We start from the raw sequence: 19780 nt of genomic DNA, 5'->3' as shown, positions 1-19780 counted from the left end.
ACCTTTCAAACAGTGAGGTTCACCCTGAGGTCATCACAGAGGACAAGGGGGCACTCTTTATATCTGGAGGAAAAGAAATGTAATCTCCAAATACAGAAAGGTTTCTTCACAGTGAGAGCTGTGAAAATGTGGAATAGACTCCCTCAAGAGTTGGTTCTGGCCAGCTCCGTGGATTGCTTTAATAAAGTCCTGGATTTTTTCCTAGATACACAGAATATAACTGGATACTAACATTTATAGGTAAAGTTGATCCAGGGAATATCCCATTGCCTCCCCGGGGATCAGGAAAGAATTTTTTCCCCTGCAGGAGCAAATTGTATCATGCTGTGCTGGGGTTTTTTTTGCCTTCCTCTGGATCAACTGCGGGTGTAGGATTATACTTTTTTTTTTTTTAATGCTTGAACTGGATGGACTTTTGTCTTTTTTCAGCCAGACTAACTATGTAACTATATATTGTACTTCTGCTTTAAGTAACTTCACCTTCCACTTTTAACTTACTTCTCCAGTGAGGTTGCACTTCTTATATAAGTAACTTAAGAATAACTATTTACTCCTTACAAAACAAATTATTTATTTGTCCTTAAATACATAATGAAATGTTGTTACCCTTTGTAAACGGCACATACTGTACATCTATATTTACAATAGTACATTACAAATATGGCATTTGTGAGATTTGTAACTTAGTCTTACAGACCACCTGTCACTTATACACATATTGTATTTCATTGAATTTCTGCAATCCTGCTCAATGAAGTAGACAGTTCTCATTAACACAGAAGTTACTTTACATTTTTTTTTCAGGTTCACAGTTCATAGTTCACATGTATCAGCAAAAATGCATGACAGCATTAACAAATCACAATATTATTTGGGTATTTTTTTTCCAAGCTCCACCACATGACCCAAAACATATACAAAGGTTACAAAGCTTCTGGCTACGAGAAGCATTGTAAGTACTTCATAGCATTAGCTACTGCAGAAAGTCTATTGTTTCCAGTCAGAATGTCTGTTGGGTAAATTTGCAGTGTGTAAGATAATTAGCTTGGCAAAACTTTTGTGTGCTATAGTAGTATTAGCATCAGACCCTTCACATGTAATGGGCAATATTACTGCCCCCTGCCATATAAACAACAAATTATACATAGAAACAAGGTTTTTAAGACAATGATACAATCTTCATAAAGATGATTTTTATTGTTTGTACTGTATGTCTGAAAGAATTAATTCCTCCCTCCTAGATTGTAAGCTCGAAAGAGCAGGGCCCTCAATCCCCTCATGTTTTGCATTGTATTGGTATTGTTCTGTCACATGTTCTGTCCCCCTTTGTAATGTACAGCGCTGAGCGAACTATTGGCGCTTTATAAATACTGTATAATAATAATAATTAATCGACTATGGTTCCTCTTTAAATAATTATAAATGTTTTAGGTGCATGGACACATGGGAACTGCTAGGTGAGAGCATTATTGTGAACTTGTGTTGAGCCTGTAAAAAAATCACATTCCAGAAGATGATACCACCCAATGATATACATGCATTCTGAAACACAAGGCCTACACTAAAGTCAAGCCACAGACAGTTTGAATCTTGGCCGGTTCAGCAGGGACTGGCCAAGATTCAAACCACGTATGGGCAGACTGGATGTACCCAAGATGATCGATTGAACAACTTGGGTATAACCAGCCTGTCCCTTTTCACGGGCAATTATTGCTAGCGGCTATTATAGTAATCACTGTGTTTAATGAGGACAGCTCCACCCGCTGGGAGAACACAATATCTCCGCTGGGGGGGAGGGGTTCCCCCCCTCAACACTGACTGTCTTGATGGGGGAATAGAGCAATTTTTCTTTTCTGCAACCCATGGCAGCCGTAAAGAAAATCACACATCTATGGCCAGCTTGAGAATGTCCAACATGACAGATCACTTCTACCTTGATTTATGGTAGACTGTGTAGCAACACATACAGCCACAGCTGCCAACTGTCCCTCATTTTAGGGGACTGTCTCTCTTTTGAGATCAAATTCTTCTGTCCCTCCTGCAGCCTCAGTTGTACCTATTTTTGGTCTGATGGGTACATCTCTATACAACATGTACTATTTTACTACCAAAAATGTTATGCTGCGCTAAACGTTTTATTCAACCTCTATATCACTGAATTTATTTTGAAAATCCAATATGAAAGAAAAATAGAAATCAAAAATGTACTTGTTAGGTTTATCCAATCATTTTTTGCATATTATATATTTGTGGTCCGTGTAGTGGCAGGGACGTGCCTTTTGTCTACGTACTGTGTGCTAAAAGGTGTCCTCTGTATGCATTCAGCCACAGAGTGGATTCCCCATTGTTCCACTGCTAATAAAAAGAGATATACTAAATATGCAGCATAAACATGAGAGCTGTTTTACGTGCCAAAGGATTTGGATTTCTGCCCATCCAGTTCTAAAATTTAGGGCTCATGTTGACGGCCAATGCAGGTCAGAAAAATCTTATTGAGATTAACTGAGCAATACACATGGCATATTTGAGAGGCTGTGTTTGTCCTGCTTTGACTTGCACTTGTTGCTGGGAATATTCACTTAGCTTAGTAAATAAGGTGAAACTATATTCAAACTGAATACCCAATCATGTGCAATGAAAATGAGAAGGAAACAGGACTTTTTCTTGTGCATAATTAGAAGGGTAGGATGAAAATAGCTTTAATTTTTTTGCAGCCTTTTATCCTGTATTTTCACCAGGTAATCCTGCAAATAACACATTTTCTGCACTAGGGCTACACTTACTCATTTTGGAGGGAGCTATGGCTGTCCCTATGATTTGGAATATAAGAGCATTTTCCTCTCTTCATCTCAATTACACTGGGGGAAGAGGAAAATTTGTAGTTTACAAAAGCTAGCTTGGATTTCCGTTCAGTTCACAAGAAGTTACACAGACATTGCATTTTTGCCAATGCTAGGTTCACACCAGCTTTTTGTGCATTTTCGCAACTACATTCATAGGGTAGCCATTCATTGGAATGTGCTACCCTATTCATTGGTAGGGTGGCCTATTTGTTTGAATGGGCTGCCATGCTGTGACAACTACACCAAGGAAGCTCATGTACCTTTTTGGACATTGAGTGCCACTCATTTTGACGTGTGAAAACGCAGATCTGCTTCCGTGTTTGGGGTGAAATTATTAATGAATGGCACCAATGCTGACATGTGTTTTTCACGTGTTCTGAGGATGCACATGGAAATGCATGTTCTTTTGTGCATTCACGAAATGCTCAGATATGAATGCAACCTTAGATTAACAGGTATTTTCTGTGCTTGTGGAAAACATTCTTGGAAAAAAAAGAAAACAAATTCAGCCATTATAACTAGAGGCTGGATAGCTGCACTATATTACATCTTAGATTGTAAACTCTAACAAGCAGGGCCTTCTAATCCATCCTGTATTAATTTGTATTGTAATTGTACTGTCTGCCCTTATGTTAAGTGCTGCGTAAACTGTTTCCGCTATATAAATCCTGAATAATAATAATAATAATTTTTGTTCTTTGGTTTAGACCTGTGTGGACCTGTTGATTTGCCCTGATGGAGAAAAGCATAATTTCACTGCCATCGCTAAGGCAATCCAGTGCTCAGAGGTTATCTAAAGTCAAAGAGTTGCCTCAACCCATGTATTAGAGATGACTTTAACCTCCCTGGCAGTATTCCCGAGTGTAGCTCGGGGTAAAGTTTCAGTACCAAAAGCGGTAACCCCGAGCTACACTCGGGCTTACCATGCGGCTTTGCTCCACGATCCCTCGATCACTTACCTTGTCCTGCTCTCCTGCGATGTCCCTCCTGCAGTGTCCCTGGCAATGTAATCCGGCAGATGCCGGCATCTGTCATCTGGGTTCCGTCCCCTGTGAGCGTCAGGACGTACGGGGGACAGAACGGCGGGAAATTAAAAAATGGCAAAAAGTGACATTCACTAAATACACTAAAATCACATAGTATAACATTACTGTATCAAACCATTTCACATACATTTTGTCCCTAGTGCTTTGTCCTGTGCCCTGCCTGCATTTGTACTGTTCTTTCTGCCTGGAAACTGAGAAACGTCCATGGCATCCAAAAAGTGTCCCTTTAGGTCAAAAGCGGTTTTAGACCAGCTAGAAAACAGCGATAGTAAATCAGAACCACTTGCAGAATTGAGTGATAATGATTCGAGGGGAAATTTTGCGACTGCTCAGTGATGTGCGAACTTGGCGCTCTATTTCAAATTTCAGTGTTTTTGGTTTGATTATATTATTGAATTACATTTATTATTATTATATTATTATTTTTATGACTATATATTAAATTATAATTTATGATTTTGTGTTTTAAATTTTATCATACCCGGGATGTTTACTAGACTCTTATTCGGACAGATTTCAGTGAGTTATTCCTACAAATTACAGCCCTACAATAAAAAAATACATATTTCCATGCAAAAAAAGGTACCGCTTTCAGCACCAAAAATCTGAAATAATCAGACCGCCAGGGAGATTAAGCATTAAAAACTGTCTGCTTAGAAAAGTAAATATTCACTTAGCTTAGTAAATAAGGTGAAACTATATTCAAACTGAATACCCAATCATCTGCAATGGAAATGAGAAAGAAACAGGACTTTTTCTTGTGCATAATTAGAAGGTTAAGATGAAAATAGCTTTACCTCATTGGCTATGCTACATGAACTTTAGCTTTGCATGGTGAGCATACACTTTACGAAGTGAACATTGTCTATTCCTTTAGTAATCAACCCCATTGACTCCCATAATTGGAGTGTGCAGTATTTGAAATCAGGCAGTTCACAGGAAGCAACTGTTAGATCAATGACACACAAGCTATGATGTCAGGCGCAGACAAGAAAAACTACAGGATACAGCTTGATTGTAAAGTCTCTCTACAATTCCTCTTCATTCAGGAGGGACCTTTCATCACATAGCCCTTAGTGTATCTCCAGGAGATTGCACAATAAAATTGTGATGCATAGTCAGATTTAAATTGTTCTTTGTTATGCAAGTGATAGGGTCATTGTCAGCAATCTTGCAATTCTATGGACTTTTAAATGGTGGCAATAGTGGCTGATCTTGCAATTATGATGGAAAACACATCATTGTAGGTTAGCAGTGGCAGTTCTTATTAATGCAATAACCTAAGAAATCACTACTATAGTAGAGCCAAAAGCCTTATAAGGATGTTATTCAAATAATCATTAAAATTAACATTTTTGCCGTGGAAAATATGAAATGGTACTTATGCCATATAGGAATCTAAAGCTTTAAAGTGTCACTAAACCCACAACAGTAAAATCAGTATGTATATGCAGTAAAGCATGCTTGTTATACTCACTGTTGAACCTAAGGGGTTAATCCTCTGCATTGTGTAAAAAGGCTGTTTGATCCTGTCTTCTCTGTCCCTCCCCTTTTCAAGCGATCACCTGTTATCTCCTGATAAGACAGACTAAACCGTAGGCATTTTGCAAATGCTCAGTTTGGTGTGTATTGCTAGAGAGGTGTTTTTTTTTCTGGGGAGTGTGCATGTGCAGCACAGGGGCAATCAACACTATCCAACAGAGGTCAGGGGATTTCCATCCTCCTAGAGCAGAAAGTAAACTCCTCCTACAAGCTTTAGCTAGTGCTTGGCTGGACACTGATAGAAGTCACAAGACTGCTCTAACTTTATTTATCAGTTTATATTTACTAAAATAATTGCATTTCCATGTTCTGTGTACTGTGGGAGACCAGATATAGTGGATGTAGAGTGCTGGGTTTAGTAACACTTTAACCCCCCTTCAAAGCTCAAATGAACTATGATGCAGCATAGATCACATGAACACTGCTACAACAGGGACAGTGTGAACACTGCCTAAAATCTGCACAATGGAAGGTTAACGTTAGTTCTTTTCTACTTAAAGTATATGTTTAGACCAAACTTGTTTTGAGTAGGGAATGGTTAAAACACCTATGTTTTTTTCTGTCTGGAGATTTCTCTTCACTTCTTGTCCTGGAAAATCAACAGGAAATGAGAATAATTCTCCTGAAAAATTGGGGAACTTTTTATCTTAGATCGTTTTACACAGCGCAGTTGCCCTGTAGCAGTACATCTGCTATTGGGAGCTGGAAAACTGGTCAGTTGGACAAGCTAAAGTTAGAAGCGGATTGGCTACCATGCACAGCTGCACCAGATTCTGATTGCTTCAGTTTTAGTAAATTCCCCTTTGAGTTCCTTAATAAATAGCACTGCTGCATTCAGTTATGGGTCTGGTCGCTATAGTTTTCACCTATCTGTTGACTCCAGTAAAATACTAGGGCTTGGTGACTAAACCTATATATCAAAACACATAGATGTCATTCTGGTTCAACATGATATCAATATAAAAATGTAAGGAATGTTGTAACCAAACTTTGCTATAATTTATGATGCCAGCCTTGGTCCATTAAAGAAAATATCTTTTTTAACAAAGATAGTGGTAATCTGTGATTTCAACATAGAACACAGTATACATTTTCTGTTCTAGATGCTGGACTCCTGGGTCTGGTCCTGCATCAGATGTTTTTTAGACTTTGGAAATAAAGATACTTTTTCCCAGAATTCTTTGGCCACAAAGTAATAGCAGACACTGTCCAAGCAGCAGTTCAGATCACTCATGCCCTGAGCAAAAAGGGCAAAGTCACTAACAGTTTTTAACACTGAACATTCCAATTTCATGGATTCCATAACAAATCGTACTATATTTCCAAAGCCGAGAGGCAAGAAACAAAGCAAGAAAATTGCCATATTTGTGGTTACTATGTTGATGGTTTTCTGAATGTCTTTCTCTTCTTGAGCATTCATTTTCTCCTTCCTCTTCAGGGTGAGGATAATTTGTGTGGAACAGAAAACTAATATAAGCATTGGAACACAAAACCCCAGAACAGAAAAGTACAATGTTCTCTTTAAGGGTTTGGTGGAGGCCTTTCGGAAGCAGAGAGATGAGTCTCTTAGTGGTGGGGTTGCGATTAGGTCAAGGTAGAGACGGGTGGCAATAAAGAGGAGCCAAACAATCACACAAGCCATTGCGGCCTTCTTAGGAGAACGAAAAGTTCTAGCTCTAAGTGGAAACTTTATGGCCACGTATCTGTCCACAGATATCAAGGTGATGGTAGCTATGCCTATATATGTGTTCATAAAATAAAACGACAGGAGTGCACTGCAGAATTTACCACCCAGATTCAGTGGTTGCTGGGTGAGATAGATGCGAAACGGAAGTGTAAAAAGCAGACAGCAATCACTAATAAGAAGGTTCATCATATAGACTCTTGTCTCTGTCCATTTCTTCATCTTAAAGCAGAAAACCCAGATGGCCAAGGAGTTAAATATCACACCGAAAACCAACACCAGTATGAGAAGGACAAACAAAAAAACTTCCACTTTATTATTTCTTGTCTTCATGATGCTGGTGCAGTCTGTGTAGTTGTAATTTGCTACAAAAAAACATAACATGTTACAAGTGAGACAAACACGTTTAGCTTGCACAGTGGATCTTTTAATTACTAATGAGAAAAATTAATGGAGACATATTATCTCACTTGCTGCTTATTGATTTCAACTTTCTGCACAAGAGGCATCTGTAAGTAGGGGGTTGCTTTCATGCTAACAGACAATAAAAAGATCTTGTATAATTTACAAATAAAGCTGAACTCCAGGGAAGAACAAAAATACACCAGTTAATACAGTTATGCATGCATTAAATCATTAAATGTACTTTTAAATGCATATAATTAAAAACATCTGAATCTGACATGGTATCAGTTTTCTGTAACCCCCTGAACAGTAGCACTCAGACCCAGGGGCGGACTGACAACTCATGGGGCCCCCGGGCAATAGGGGATCATGGGGCCCCTGTGCCCTTGCCCAAACTCAAAAAAGTCTATGAAAAAGGTACCAGGGGCATCTCATGGGGCCCCCTACTGACCCCTGGCCCTCGGGCAGTGCCCGAGTTTCCAAATGGTCAGTCCGCCCCTGCTCAGACCAGAAGGGCCAGGGGCCTACTTAGGGTCTGCTACCAGGGAACATGCTGGCAAGGGAAGAGAGCAGAAGGAAGAGCTTATCAGTCTACTGTTGTTCCTTCATGTCTAGATATAGGCTAAGTTTACTGTTTTACCTACTAATGGATCTGCAATTTTGTCCAGACCATCTTGTGATACATCTCTGAGTTTGGAAGATTACTCTGCTACTTCCAGGTTTAGTGATAATATTTTCTGGATCAGCTCCCTGCTCAATGGATAGAGGTGATGGTGTTGATTTACTAAACAATAGGCAGGATGTACTGTAGGTGAACAGCTGAAATACGAAGCTGCATTTTTGAACCAGGAAATACGCATGCCCCTGCCTGGCTGTTTACTGTGGCAGAAGTGTGTCATTACAACATGACTTCAAATTACAAATCCTTGGTCAGGTAAATGCTTAAACATAGATTTATTTCAACTGTGTGTTCAGCTGTTTGACTGGATTTCTGCTTTAAAGGTATTTCAAAGTCAAAAACCCCACAATAATAAGGGGGAGCTTGGCGAGCCAACGTTAAAGTTTTGTATCTTTAGTTTCCTTTTTTAACAGCAAATCCTTTAACTAGTTGCCGACTGCAGATAGCCGAATGAGGGTTGCACTGCGGCCGGCCAGTTCTGGGTGGACGTCATATGACGTCCCCCCAGAACGCGCTCTCCTGCGCGCCCCAGGGGGCGCGCACCCGGCGATCTCCGTGATCGCTGTGTCCTACGGCCAATCATACCGGCCTTTTACCACGTGATCAGCGGTGTCCAATGACACGCTGATCACAGGGAAATGCAAGTGCCGGTTCTCGGCTGCACTTTCCTCACGCTGTCAGATCGTGAGGAAAGTACTGCCGAGAACCGGCAGTTGTCAGAGCGGGGATCGGCACCGATCATCAGGGCACTGATGATCAGTGCCCTGATGATCGGTGCCCAGCAGTGCCACCCGCAAGTTCCGCCCACCTGTGCCCTGCAGTGCGCCCACTAGCTCCGCCCACCTGTGCCCAGCAGATCACCCACCTGTGCCCAGCAGTGCACCCACCTGTGCCCAGCAGTGCACCCACCTGTGCCACTCTGCAGTGTCACACACCTGTGCCCAGAAGTGCCACCTACCTGTGCCCAGCAGTGCCACCCACCTGTGCCCACCCACCTGTACCCACCAGTGCCACCCACCTGTGCCCACCTGTGCCCTCCCACCAGTGCTGCCCACCAGTGCCACCCACCAGTGCAGCCCAGCAGTGCTGCCAGTCAGTGCCACCAGTCAGTGCCCAGCGGTTGTGCCAGTCAGTGCCGCCAGTCAGTGCCCAGCAGTGATGCCAGTACCCACCATCAGTGTCACCTATCAGTGCCACCTATCAGTGCTGCATATTAGTGCTGCCTATCCGTGACACCTCATTAGTGCTGCCTATCAGTGCCGCCTATCCGTGCCACCTCATTAGTACTGCCTATCAGTGCCCTTTAGTGCTGCCTATCAGTGCCCATCAGTGCCACCTATCAGTGCCCATCAGTGCTGCCTCATCAACGCACATCAGTGAAGGAGAAAAATTACCTGTTTGAAAAATTTTATAATAGAAACAAAGAAACTTTTTTTTTTTTTTTCAAATTTTTTGCACTTTTTTAATTTATAGCGCAAAAAGTAAAGTGCCCAGTGGCGATTAAATACCACCAAAAGAAAGCTCTATTTGTGAGAAAAAATTGATCAAAATTTCATATGGGTACAATGTTGCATGACCGCGCAATTGTCAATCAAAATGCGGCAGCGCTGAAAGCTGAAAATTGGCCTGGTAAATAAGGGGGTATAAGTGCCTGGTAGGCAAGTGGTTAAAAAAATACATACTAGAAAACAAATAAAAGTGGAGCACATCTAAGAGTAACAGCAGATGGACAGATAAACTGGAATCAATGTATGCAGCCCTCCTTGGTGAGTGGCCAAGAAATCATCAACTTGTGTCCTGGCTGACAAGCTTAGTACAGAAATGCACAGTACATTTCTAAGAGATCTCCAAAAACATGTCCAAAGATTGGGTGTACCATGCTCAATACCATTCTGGATATTGGGAGTCAAAAAGGTGTAGCATAAGGAGGTGAATCATGATAACAATAGGTAAACAATCCCAGACGTAATAAAATCAATAAAACGCAACATGTTTTGGAGCATGCTTTTCTCTCCCCTTCATGCATTGACATCTCTCCTCCCTCCTGAAGAGGGAGCAAAGTATGCTCTGAAACATGTAGAGCTTTATTGATTTTAAGAAATTTGGGAGTTTTGTTTATCTGTTGTTACGTGATTCATCTCCTTACTTCACATTGTGTGGATTCCCAATATCCAGCAGCGCTGATGTTGGGCGTGGCACACCCAATTTTGGGATGTCTTTTCAGAAATTTGCTGTGAATTCCTTCTTTTTAAGCTTCTCAGCTGGTATATGAGTTACTGTTTTCTTGGCCACACGCCAATCTAAGTTGCATACATTGATTCCAATTTACCTGTCCATCTGCTGATATTCTTAGATGCGCTTCGCTTTTGCTTTGTTTTCCTAGTTTAAAGTTAAACGTTATAAGCAATATTTCTGTGTAATTTGACCTTCAGAGGCGTTTAGCAACTAGTTATTACTTAATGCTGTGAACAAATCCTTCTTTGCAGAACTGCTAACATCTGTTTTACTGGTTTATCCAATAAGTTACGACTTGGTGAGCGTTTATGAGACATCAGTGTGCATCTCATAAAAAGACTCGAGAGGAGTTTCACTTGCTCAGTCTCAGCAAGTTTACAGTAAAGAATTTGAATTCTTAAAGCTGAAGATGCTTTTCTGTTAATACTTTAAAAATCAAATTGATGTGCCTTTAAAGGCTAAATGTTAAAGTACCTCTTGGATTCCAGAAACTAGAATGCAAACATGAAAGGGCAAGGGTAAACCATAAAATCACAGTCATAAATAACTTTGCAATATCGTTATATTATACCAGTTAGGAAACACCCAGTGGAAACCTTTTTGCAATTTGTCCTGTCTGTGAATATATCAAGGGTTAAATAAACTCCATATAACACTCACCACATGTTGACAACAAAATACCAAGGCTATCTGGTAGCTCACTCTCCTAAAGACTCCAAAACTGATAAGAAGGCAGTCAGAATTAACTACATTCACATCAGTTGTTTTAGACTGTACAGAGAAGAACTCCATCAGTAAAGGGTTCCACTGGTTCCATTAGCTGGCTGCATGTTCCTTCTTGCCAATGTACCCCACTGAATTTGGTACATTGTACCCAAAGTAAAACCTAGTGGTTATAATGATAGGAAGAACTGATCGTTTGAAAGTACTTCAAGATGTCTTGCCTGGATATGAGCCAATGTGAATTTCTAGTGGTTATCATGAGCAGTACTTGAGCAGAACACTGATAACCAGAGACCTTTAAATAAGGTCTATCATACATTACATTGCAGCATTACTATCACAGCATATGTTCACAGGGTCTAGGCCTAGGTGATAAAAACCCACTCAGCACTGATATCTCTGGGAAGAAGAGCAATGAAAAGCAAAGAAATTTAATTGGGGTGTAATAATATCCATTGGGCAGAGCTGGCTATGGTAAAAGTTTGTTTTTATAACTGTCCAGTGTAATGACAATCCACCTTCCTTTCTGGGTATTTCTCACTGCAGAATCAAACTATATACCTAATTTAAAAGTGCTGGTATTAATAAGATTACCTTAATAACAACTGCAGTAACATATGCAGAAGAGAATAACCATAACTTTGTTAACACCCATGGCTATACTATTTTGTACAGATGATACATTAGTTGCATTACACACATAAGAAATAGATAATGATTAGTCTCTACTACACTGTGATTTCATGTTATGCCATAATATAGTGGCTATCAAACTGTAACATGGACTAATATGAAAATATCAATAAATTTAAACATCTTGTGAGAGTGTGTTGAAAATATCATAAAGTTTAAAATTTCTACCTCCCACCCCTCAGATCCCTTGATTGACTATATAATTTTTGAAAACACTCATGGTTTTGCACAGAGCAGCCCTGATCCTCCTTTTCTCGGGTCCCCTGCTGGCACTCAAGGCTCCTCCCTCCTGCTGAACGCCCCCAGAGCAAGCATATGCTATGGGAGCACCCAAGCAGGCTTGCTCCTAAGCTGATGCTCTGTGTGTCCTGACCTAGCCCCTCACCCTCTCTCTCCTCATTAGCTCACTGGTTGTCTCAGCCAATGACTAGAGAGAGTCTCTGGAGAGCCAAGGCTCTCATGCACACTGCTGGATCATGATGGGGTTCAGGTAAGTATTAGAGGGGGCTGGAGGGTGGGGGGGATCTGTACACAGAAAGTTTTTTACTCACTCAACCCTGCCCACACTCTCTCTTCACTGGTTGTGATTGACAGCAGTGGGAGCCAAGGAGGAGAGAGAGACCTGTGAGAGCTGAGGCTCCCATGCTCAGCGCTGGATCAAAATCAGGCTCAGGTAAGTATTGGGGGGGGGGGGAGCAGCACACAGAAGGTTTTTTATTTTCATGCATAGAATCCATGAAGGTAAAATACCTTCAGCCTTTACAACTACTTTAACTGAATATGTGACATTTGCTTGTTCCAGGTCAGTAACATAGAAAGCATTAAAGGCAGTGGCAGACACACAACTAACATTTTTAGCAATTGCAGCCTCATATTTCTTTCATGGCAGGTTACTGTAAAAACGTTTAAATAACACAATGCATTTATCAAACTTTGTACAGGCATTATTTGGCACACACTGAATAGTAAAATGATTGTTTAAGGCCAAAAGTCATAAAAAGTGATGACTGCAAAAATTCACCTGAAATGGGATTCAAGTAGAAATGGGCAGAAGCGGGGCAGGCAAAAGTTATCCACAGATCACTTAAATACTGTACCCCGTACCAGTTCACTGGAGAAGCACCCCTAACCCCCTGCATCTACTAGATATCCAGATGTCCACTAGATCCTTCTTAGGCCTTGTTCACATGGGGCATACTACAGCATACGCTCATGCAAGGGCTGTGTTTGCAGTGGAGCCAATAAAAGCAGTGTTAAACCCAAAAACAAACATTTAATATATTGCAACCTATCAATTATTAGTTTTCTTTCTCCTATTTTCATCTGGTGATCCAGCTAGTAACTCTGTTGTTTTTTTAAAAGAACAAGCTCTCTTGCAGATTGTATCAGTTTACAGATATGGGACAAACCCTTTAATGCTGATGGAGGGCTTACAATGGTCAGGTTTTTTTTTATGTAAACCTATTATCCAAAAAGGAAAAAACTGCTTTTAAATTGTTATCTAGAATATGGCTTCAGTTTGTTAATATATTAAAATCTGCTATTACATCTAACACTCCCTTCCCCCCAGACTGACAATGCTTTTGGACAAATGTGCCCTCTATGATCCTTCATCCAGAGTGGGGGCACTCTAATACAGGAGGTGTGTTACTGGCCAGATCACCATGTAAAAACAGAGGGAAAAAAGAAAACTAATGCAGTCACCACATCTAATGATTAGTATGCTTCAATATATTACATTTTTGGTTTTGGTTTTATTAATGCTTTAAGACCAACTCTCTTACAAAGAGAAACTGGCAAAGATAGATTTTGCAAAAGTGTCTTATGTGCATTTAAAAAGTGGTGCGGCATGGCCAAATTTACGTACAAGTTCTAGAAAGGTACATGAATTTGGTGCACACTGCACCACTTTTAGAATGCATGAGAGGCACTTTTGCAAAATCTGTCTGCACCAGTCTTGATGAATTCTTGGGATTTATTTCTGATAATGTTTGTGACAAGAACAAATGTGCCTCAAAATCTGCTACTCTAGAAATTCAATGCAATGAATGTCCTAGGATTCACTTATTGCTAATCATGTCTGCTGATGTATTTATTCTAAATATTACCATTTCTTTAAAACATATAGATGCATGAGAGCTTACCAGTAGTTGTGGGGACCAACATAGAGGAAGTCACAGCCATGTACCGAGTGACCGAGAGGTTTCTATAAAACATGAGCATTAAAAATTGTCTCAATTAATATAAGGGTCTTAAGGGACATCGAGGGTCTAAATTACAAAGATTGATGTCTCACTTGAAGGGAACACCGTGAGGTCTTGCTTGGTAATTGTGCTATTATGCTTGAAAACTTTATGAGCATTTGCACAGCAATCATTTTATGGTCCAGTTCTCAGATATTCAATAAATGAGTGATTAATTAAAGCAAAACTCTAGGCGGTAATTCCAGAACACATTTTTATCCAGTTATTTCTACTAACATGGTAATTTGTCTTAATATGACCTTCTGTAATTCCCCGCATAGCCGACCGTAGGAAATGAAACCAGTGTGCCTGGTAGGGGTTTCTTGATTACAAGATGAAAGGATAGAATTATCAATCCACTGTCAAGTAAAACACTTTCTATATCTTTCAACTGTGTGTTAGCTTATTGCCTGCAGTTCAGCTATAGTAAAATAAAGTACGTGCACAATCACTCATCTGTCAGATTTTAATTACAACTAGAAAAGCTACAATTTCTGGGGAAATTGTGTGAAGTGTTGGGTGGAGTGGCTTGTCACTCTGCTGCCTGCTCACACACCTGGGTTCCTATGGCAGCTCACTCTACAACAAGGGCAGAGAAGAGAGGTTAAAAACAAACTGCTCCAACTTGCTCACTTCACTGGCGGTTGCCATCTTCAAACGGTTGTAGTTTAAAAAATCCTACACTGAAGAGCTTTATATTGTGAGAATCACAAGACCCAGACCTACATTTTGATGCATAGTATGTCTCTGAAATATTAAAAATGAAGGCACAGTCACAGTTTAGAAATTGCCCTTCAAATGTGAGGTGGCTGGAGTGGAGTTTCAATGAACGTCAATGGGCGGTGTGAGTTGCAAACAAATGGTCATATTGTGAAAACTATTAGGACAATGGCTTAGCCGTGGACATTTTTAGTGACAGCAGGGATAGCTGAATGTTTTGATATAAAATTTGTGTAGGTGGGCTTGAAAATCAGGGAGTGATGGCAGTTTAGAAATCATGTCCTGATTTTTCAGCTCACACTCTAGCTTTTGTCAGCTCCCACTCTAGTTTTGAACATTCCACCATTCATTCCTATGGGACCAATTTCACCACAAAAACGCCGATATTTCGTGAACCATTCGGCGAAACGTTCCACAAAGTAATAGCACACCAATCGGGAACAATCCGCACGTTTCGGTATATTACTGTCTATGTAGTGTAAAAACTGTGGGAGGAGTTAGGGTGGTAAATTTGTCTATAATAATAAGAATATATATGTGAGATAACAGTAAGTAGCCTTGCCATGCATATGTTGAAAAGTCTAACATATTAGACCCCATGCACACTGAGCTTTTACTCAGATCCTCTGAACACCTTTCCTCCTGGCAGGAGAAAAGCTGCTTAAAAAATGCAGCAAAATCTGTGTATTGCACATGCGTTTATGCATGTATGTGCTTTAATGCATTCATGTTGGCCTGAATATTAACTTATTCTGGCCATTAGAATGCATTAACGTGCAAACATGCAAATGCGCATAAATATGACTAGAGTGTGTACTAGTTTATGCACATTTAAAGTTTTTTCTGCCCAAAGGCTACTCTCCTGTACGCACTGGTGATGTGTTTTTTTTCCTTGTAAATGCTCCTTTTCTAATACACCTGTAAATACCTATGTGAGCATAGATACATTCAGTAGGCTAACATAGCAGTGTGTTTACGGGCAGAAAAAAATGTAAAAGCAGTGTTTTTTAAGCCCAGTGTGCATAAAGCCTTTACAACCCATTCACACTAGAACACAGTATGGGAAACCTACGTTCCTGCACCACATTCAAATCACACTGCCCTTGCGATCCGCAGTGGGTGTCAGTGAAAAGTTGATGACACCCAAATACAGGTGACAAACGCATTGCGCTTGCCTGCATCAAATTGCATAGTACAAAAGTACCATGCAATCAGGTTCCAGTGCAATTCCTAAAGTGGTGCATGCACTACTTTTGATGCAGTGTGGTGTGGGCGATTTCAGCCCATTCAAAATGAATGGGCTAAAATCTCACTTCACAAAACTGCATGTGAATCACATAGGAAAACCCAGTGCATTCCTTGTGCGATTTACATTCAGTTCCCAGCGTAAATGACCCCTAAAAGAATAAAGTTTTTGAAGAAAAACCTAGCTGCTTCCTTCTCTGAGTTTTAGCCTTAAAGAGAGTAGGGCTTTTTCCCCAGTTATACTTACCTAGGTGGATGTAGCATTGGTCTGATGCTGCATCTGTACCCCGCCGGCTTTAAGTGTGAGAACTCAGCGATCATGTGGCCATGATGATCTCACAGCCACTCTGAGCAGAGAGCGGTGACTGTCAGTCACTGCTGTCCATTCTGTCCCCCTGGGCTCAATGGAACGCTGGGCTATGGAATGGGAGAGAGCAGCTGGCTCAGGCTCTCGGTGGCCAGGTGCCGTTCCAAAATCTGGGATGGATCCCAACTTTAAAGTCGGGATCTTTCCCCAGCCTGGGGTGACATCAGCTGAAAACAGGTCACAGGAGTGCAGAATGAACTCTGTGATCCGCAGGGGAAGTACAGCCAAAAGACCTTTGGCTGTACCTCTCCTTTTGAGTATTTTGTTTCAGATTTTCAGAGATAATAGTAAAAAATAGGCAACTGTCAGACTCTTTCTTAAACGCAATTTGTTATTATTTTGATTGTAGGATTCATCTCAGACTGCAAATTGCACAATCAGATTGCAATGTGTGTAATGATCTTCAATTTAATAGATTATAGTGTTAGGCAGCCCAGAGATGATTCAGGTTTTTTTGGTCAACTAACAGGTGGAATGAAAACAATTGATCTGATTCCCCCATCCACACATTTAAGGTGGATGAGGGAATCACTCCCGCTGAGCTATTGTATTTGGACGTTGGCAAGACTTCCCCACCATCAGAATACACTGATCAGCGCTGTTGGCTATAGCTGGCGCCACTGATCAAGCAGCATTTTTCTGACAGGCTGGTTGTACAGAAGCTGATCAGTAGATTGACTTCTGTACAACCACTGATTGAAGTTTGGCTGATCTCTGAAGAACTGGACAAAGTTTGATTCATGTATGGCTGGCTTTAATGGTAAATTCCATTTGTCCTCTGCCAACTCCATTGATTTTTTCAAATGCTGCATGGCAGTACCCCAGAGCCCATTTTATCTGTATGTGGACCATAGTTTGGCATCATGGACCATAATAAATGTCCTTCTGTGTATTAAATCTGAGATGGCAATTTCTTTTTTTTTTTACACATTTATAAATCTAAAATCTGAAAATATATTTAAAAAGAAGCATAAAATGTACAAGTTCCACCAGTCTCTGAAATCGAAGGGTTTCAAAACTTGGATCTGGGAATGATCGCCATATTATTTATAGGTATATTTATCACTGTTATCACCCAAATTTCACATAACTTTTGCCCCAATTCACATATTTTTCTAATGAAATCTTAGGTAAAAATGTATAATCTTGCATAAATTGTGTATCAAAACAGATAAATAGATGCTTAGTAAATTTACATGACCTTCAGCACAAAATAATAAACAATGCAAAGGGCAATATTACAAATACAACTAGGGGAATTCTTCCAGCAATTCAAGGATTTGCAGCTGATGAAGTAACATTCAGCTTTAGTAAATCAAGCCCCAGGACATAAAAGCTGAACGGCTTACCTTGGCTCCATTACTTCCGTGTATACTCAATGATAGCCAGGGGAGATTCAGTACACACAGCTGGGCAATATCAATCCGATTCTTCCTAGAAAAAAAAAATATTGAAAACAGCGCAGAGGCCTCATGATTACACAGGATTTATATACTACATTCTTCTTTCAGCCTTCTGCTTCCCTCTCTCCAAACAACTGAGCAAGTCCTTCCACACACTATTCATGAAAAGACCTTCTGTACACTGCAAGTTACGTATAGGTCTCACTAAAGTGAAAGCTTCTCTATTGCCCAACTGCTTGCTTTAGAAACTTCCTTTATTCGTACACGCATGAATCAGAAACATTTAAAAGTCATGTGTTTTCTACGTATTGCATAAAAAGGAAATTCCCATGGTTCATGTTATAATAACTCTACATAAGGACAGATACTAGTTGAATCTATAAGGGTGCTAACTACGGATAGTAGGTACTAAGCAAATGTCAACAGGGGTACATTCAAAGCAGATATGTACTTTAGACTGCAATGAGTCGCTCTGGGTGTGTCTATACATTTTTCTTGAAGGTTGAGTAATATTTAGATGATTTGTTAAATGGGTAATGTTTGTGCCAGCCTGGCTGATCTGCAAATGTTCCACACCCCATGTTACCATTCAAATCTGCGTGATTTCAAATCGCAGCAACTTGAAAGTAGTAAAAACCTAAAAAGAGAATTTGCAGTGCTAAACACAATAATCATGAATACTGTTTTGAACATTTATAGGATCTTGGTATATTGGTATCCATTGCATGCAGCTACACATCATATTTTTCACTTTTTGATTTTTTGGATTAGCGCTGACCTTATTTTGTTTTTTAGACTTGAAAGTAGTACCTGCACTGCTTTGGTACGACTTTTGATGCGACTTTAGTCCAGTGAATGTATAGTCTATTTAAAGTCGCACCACAAGACACTCCAAAGTCACACTGGAGATGCGCTAATGCGAATGGAGCCTAAGAGATTTCCGGTTACATATTTGTTGTCACCAGGACATGGGGAGGAAGTGGGGTAATCTTTCATGTGGGGACACACACAGCAATAAAACACTTCTCTATTAAAGTGTAACTAAACACATTTTTTTTCAATTTTTTAATAGAGTGGAGAGGGTTTCACCCTCTATAAAGTGAAATCTTCTAATGGGGATCCTACGTTTGGTGTCTCTGGAGACTCCCTAGGATTCCCTCACTGTGGAGGAATTTACTTTCACTGGCTGTTTTGGCTATGGGACAGGAAGTGAAGGGAAAGCTCCCCAATGAGACACACAAAATAGACAGGGGTTCAAACCCTCCCTTACCCTATCCAAAATGAAAATAAAAAAGTTTAACTCCTTCATTAGGAGGATAAAACAAATCCTAATGCCTGAACAGTTTTGCAACTTTGACATATGTTAGTAAAACTGTACATATCATCACAACTATTTTACGTATCCATGTGGATTATAACATTCTCAGGACAAATTGGGCTTTCATTTGGTGGTAAATGGTAATGAATATGAATGACTATCCCGATTTTATTTTGTTTTGACACAAATATAATTTTTTAAAATTTAGTTGTATATTTCTTCCTATTATTGTAACTTACCACCAAAGAAAATCCAAAATAAATTCTCCCGCTCCTGATGATCAGAGTGGTACCACAAATGTGTATAATATTTGTTGTTTGTACCCGTAGTAGGGCCCAGAAACAATAATGTGCACTTCGCTTTTTATCCTACCTAAAACATACTGACACGGGCACTATCTAACACTGATACTAATTTTAAATAATTCTTTTTTAATCCTATCTAAAATACACTGACCCTGATCTTTGACCCTGATCTTTGACCCTGATCCTAACCTTTGACTCTGACCTTGATCTTAACTCTAACCCTGCCATTGACCTAGATTAAACCCTGATATACCTTTTTTTAAAAAAAAAACTTAACATGCATTTATTTTGTTTACATTTTTCTCCTCTAGCAGGAGAAAAATATACAA

General features: G+C 40.0%; 1 protein-coding gene across 1 annotated transcript; it reads right to left on the bottom strand.

Annotated features, from left to right (window-relative positions):
* Nucleotides 1-554: 554 nt before the first annotated feature.
* On the bottom strand, nt 555-18007 carry LOC149467033 (G protein-coupled receptor 35-like). The gene is made up of 3 exons (XM_089672370.1): nt 17775-18007; nt 13995-14056; nt 555-7480 (listed from the first exon to the last, which is right to left on the bottom strand). Exons 1-3 carry the CDS (start codon nt 17783-17785, stop codon nt 6531-6533), a joined length of 1023 nt encoding a protein of 340 aa, XP_089528496.1. The 5' UTR covers nt 17786-18007; the 3' UTR covers nt 555-6530.
* Between the last annotated feature and the right edge of the window lie 1773 nt (nt 18008-19780).

This window comes from Staurois parvus, unplaced genomic scaffold, assembly GCF_062004578.1.
Source record: "Staurois parvus isolate SC_StPar_1 unplaced genomic scaffold, SC_StPar_1.0 ptg000126l, whole genome shotgun sequence".
Taxonomy (NCBI): Eukaryota; Metazoa; Chordata; class Amphibia; order Anura; family Ranidae; genus Staurois; species Staurois parvus.
This window is presented reverse-complemented; position numbering and strand designations above follow the sequence as displayed.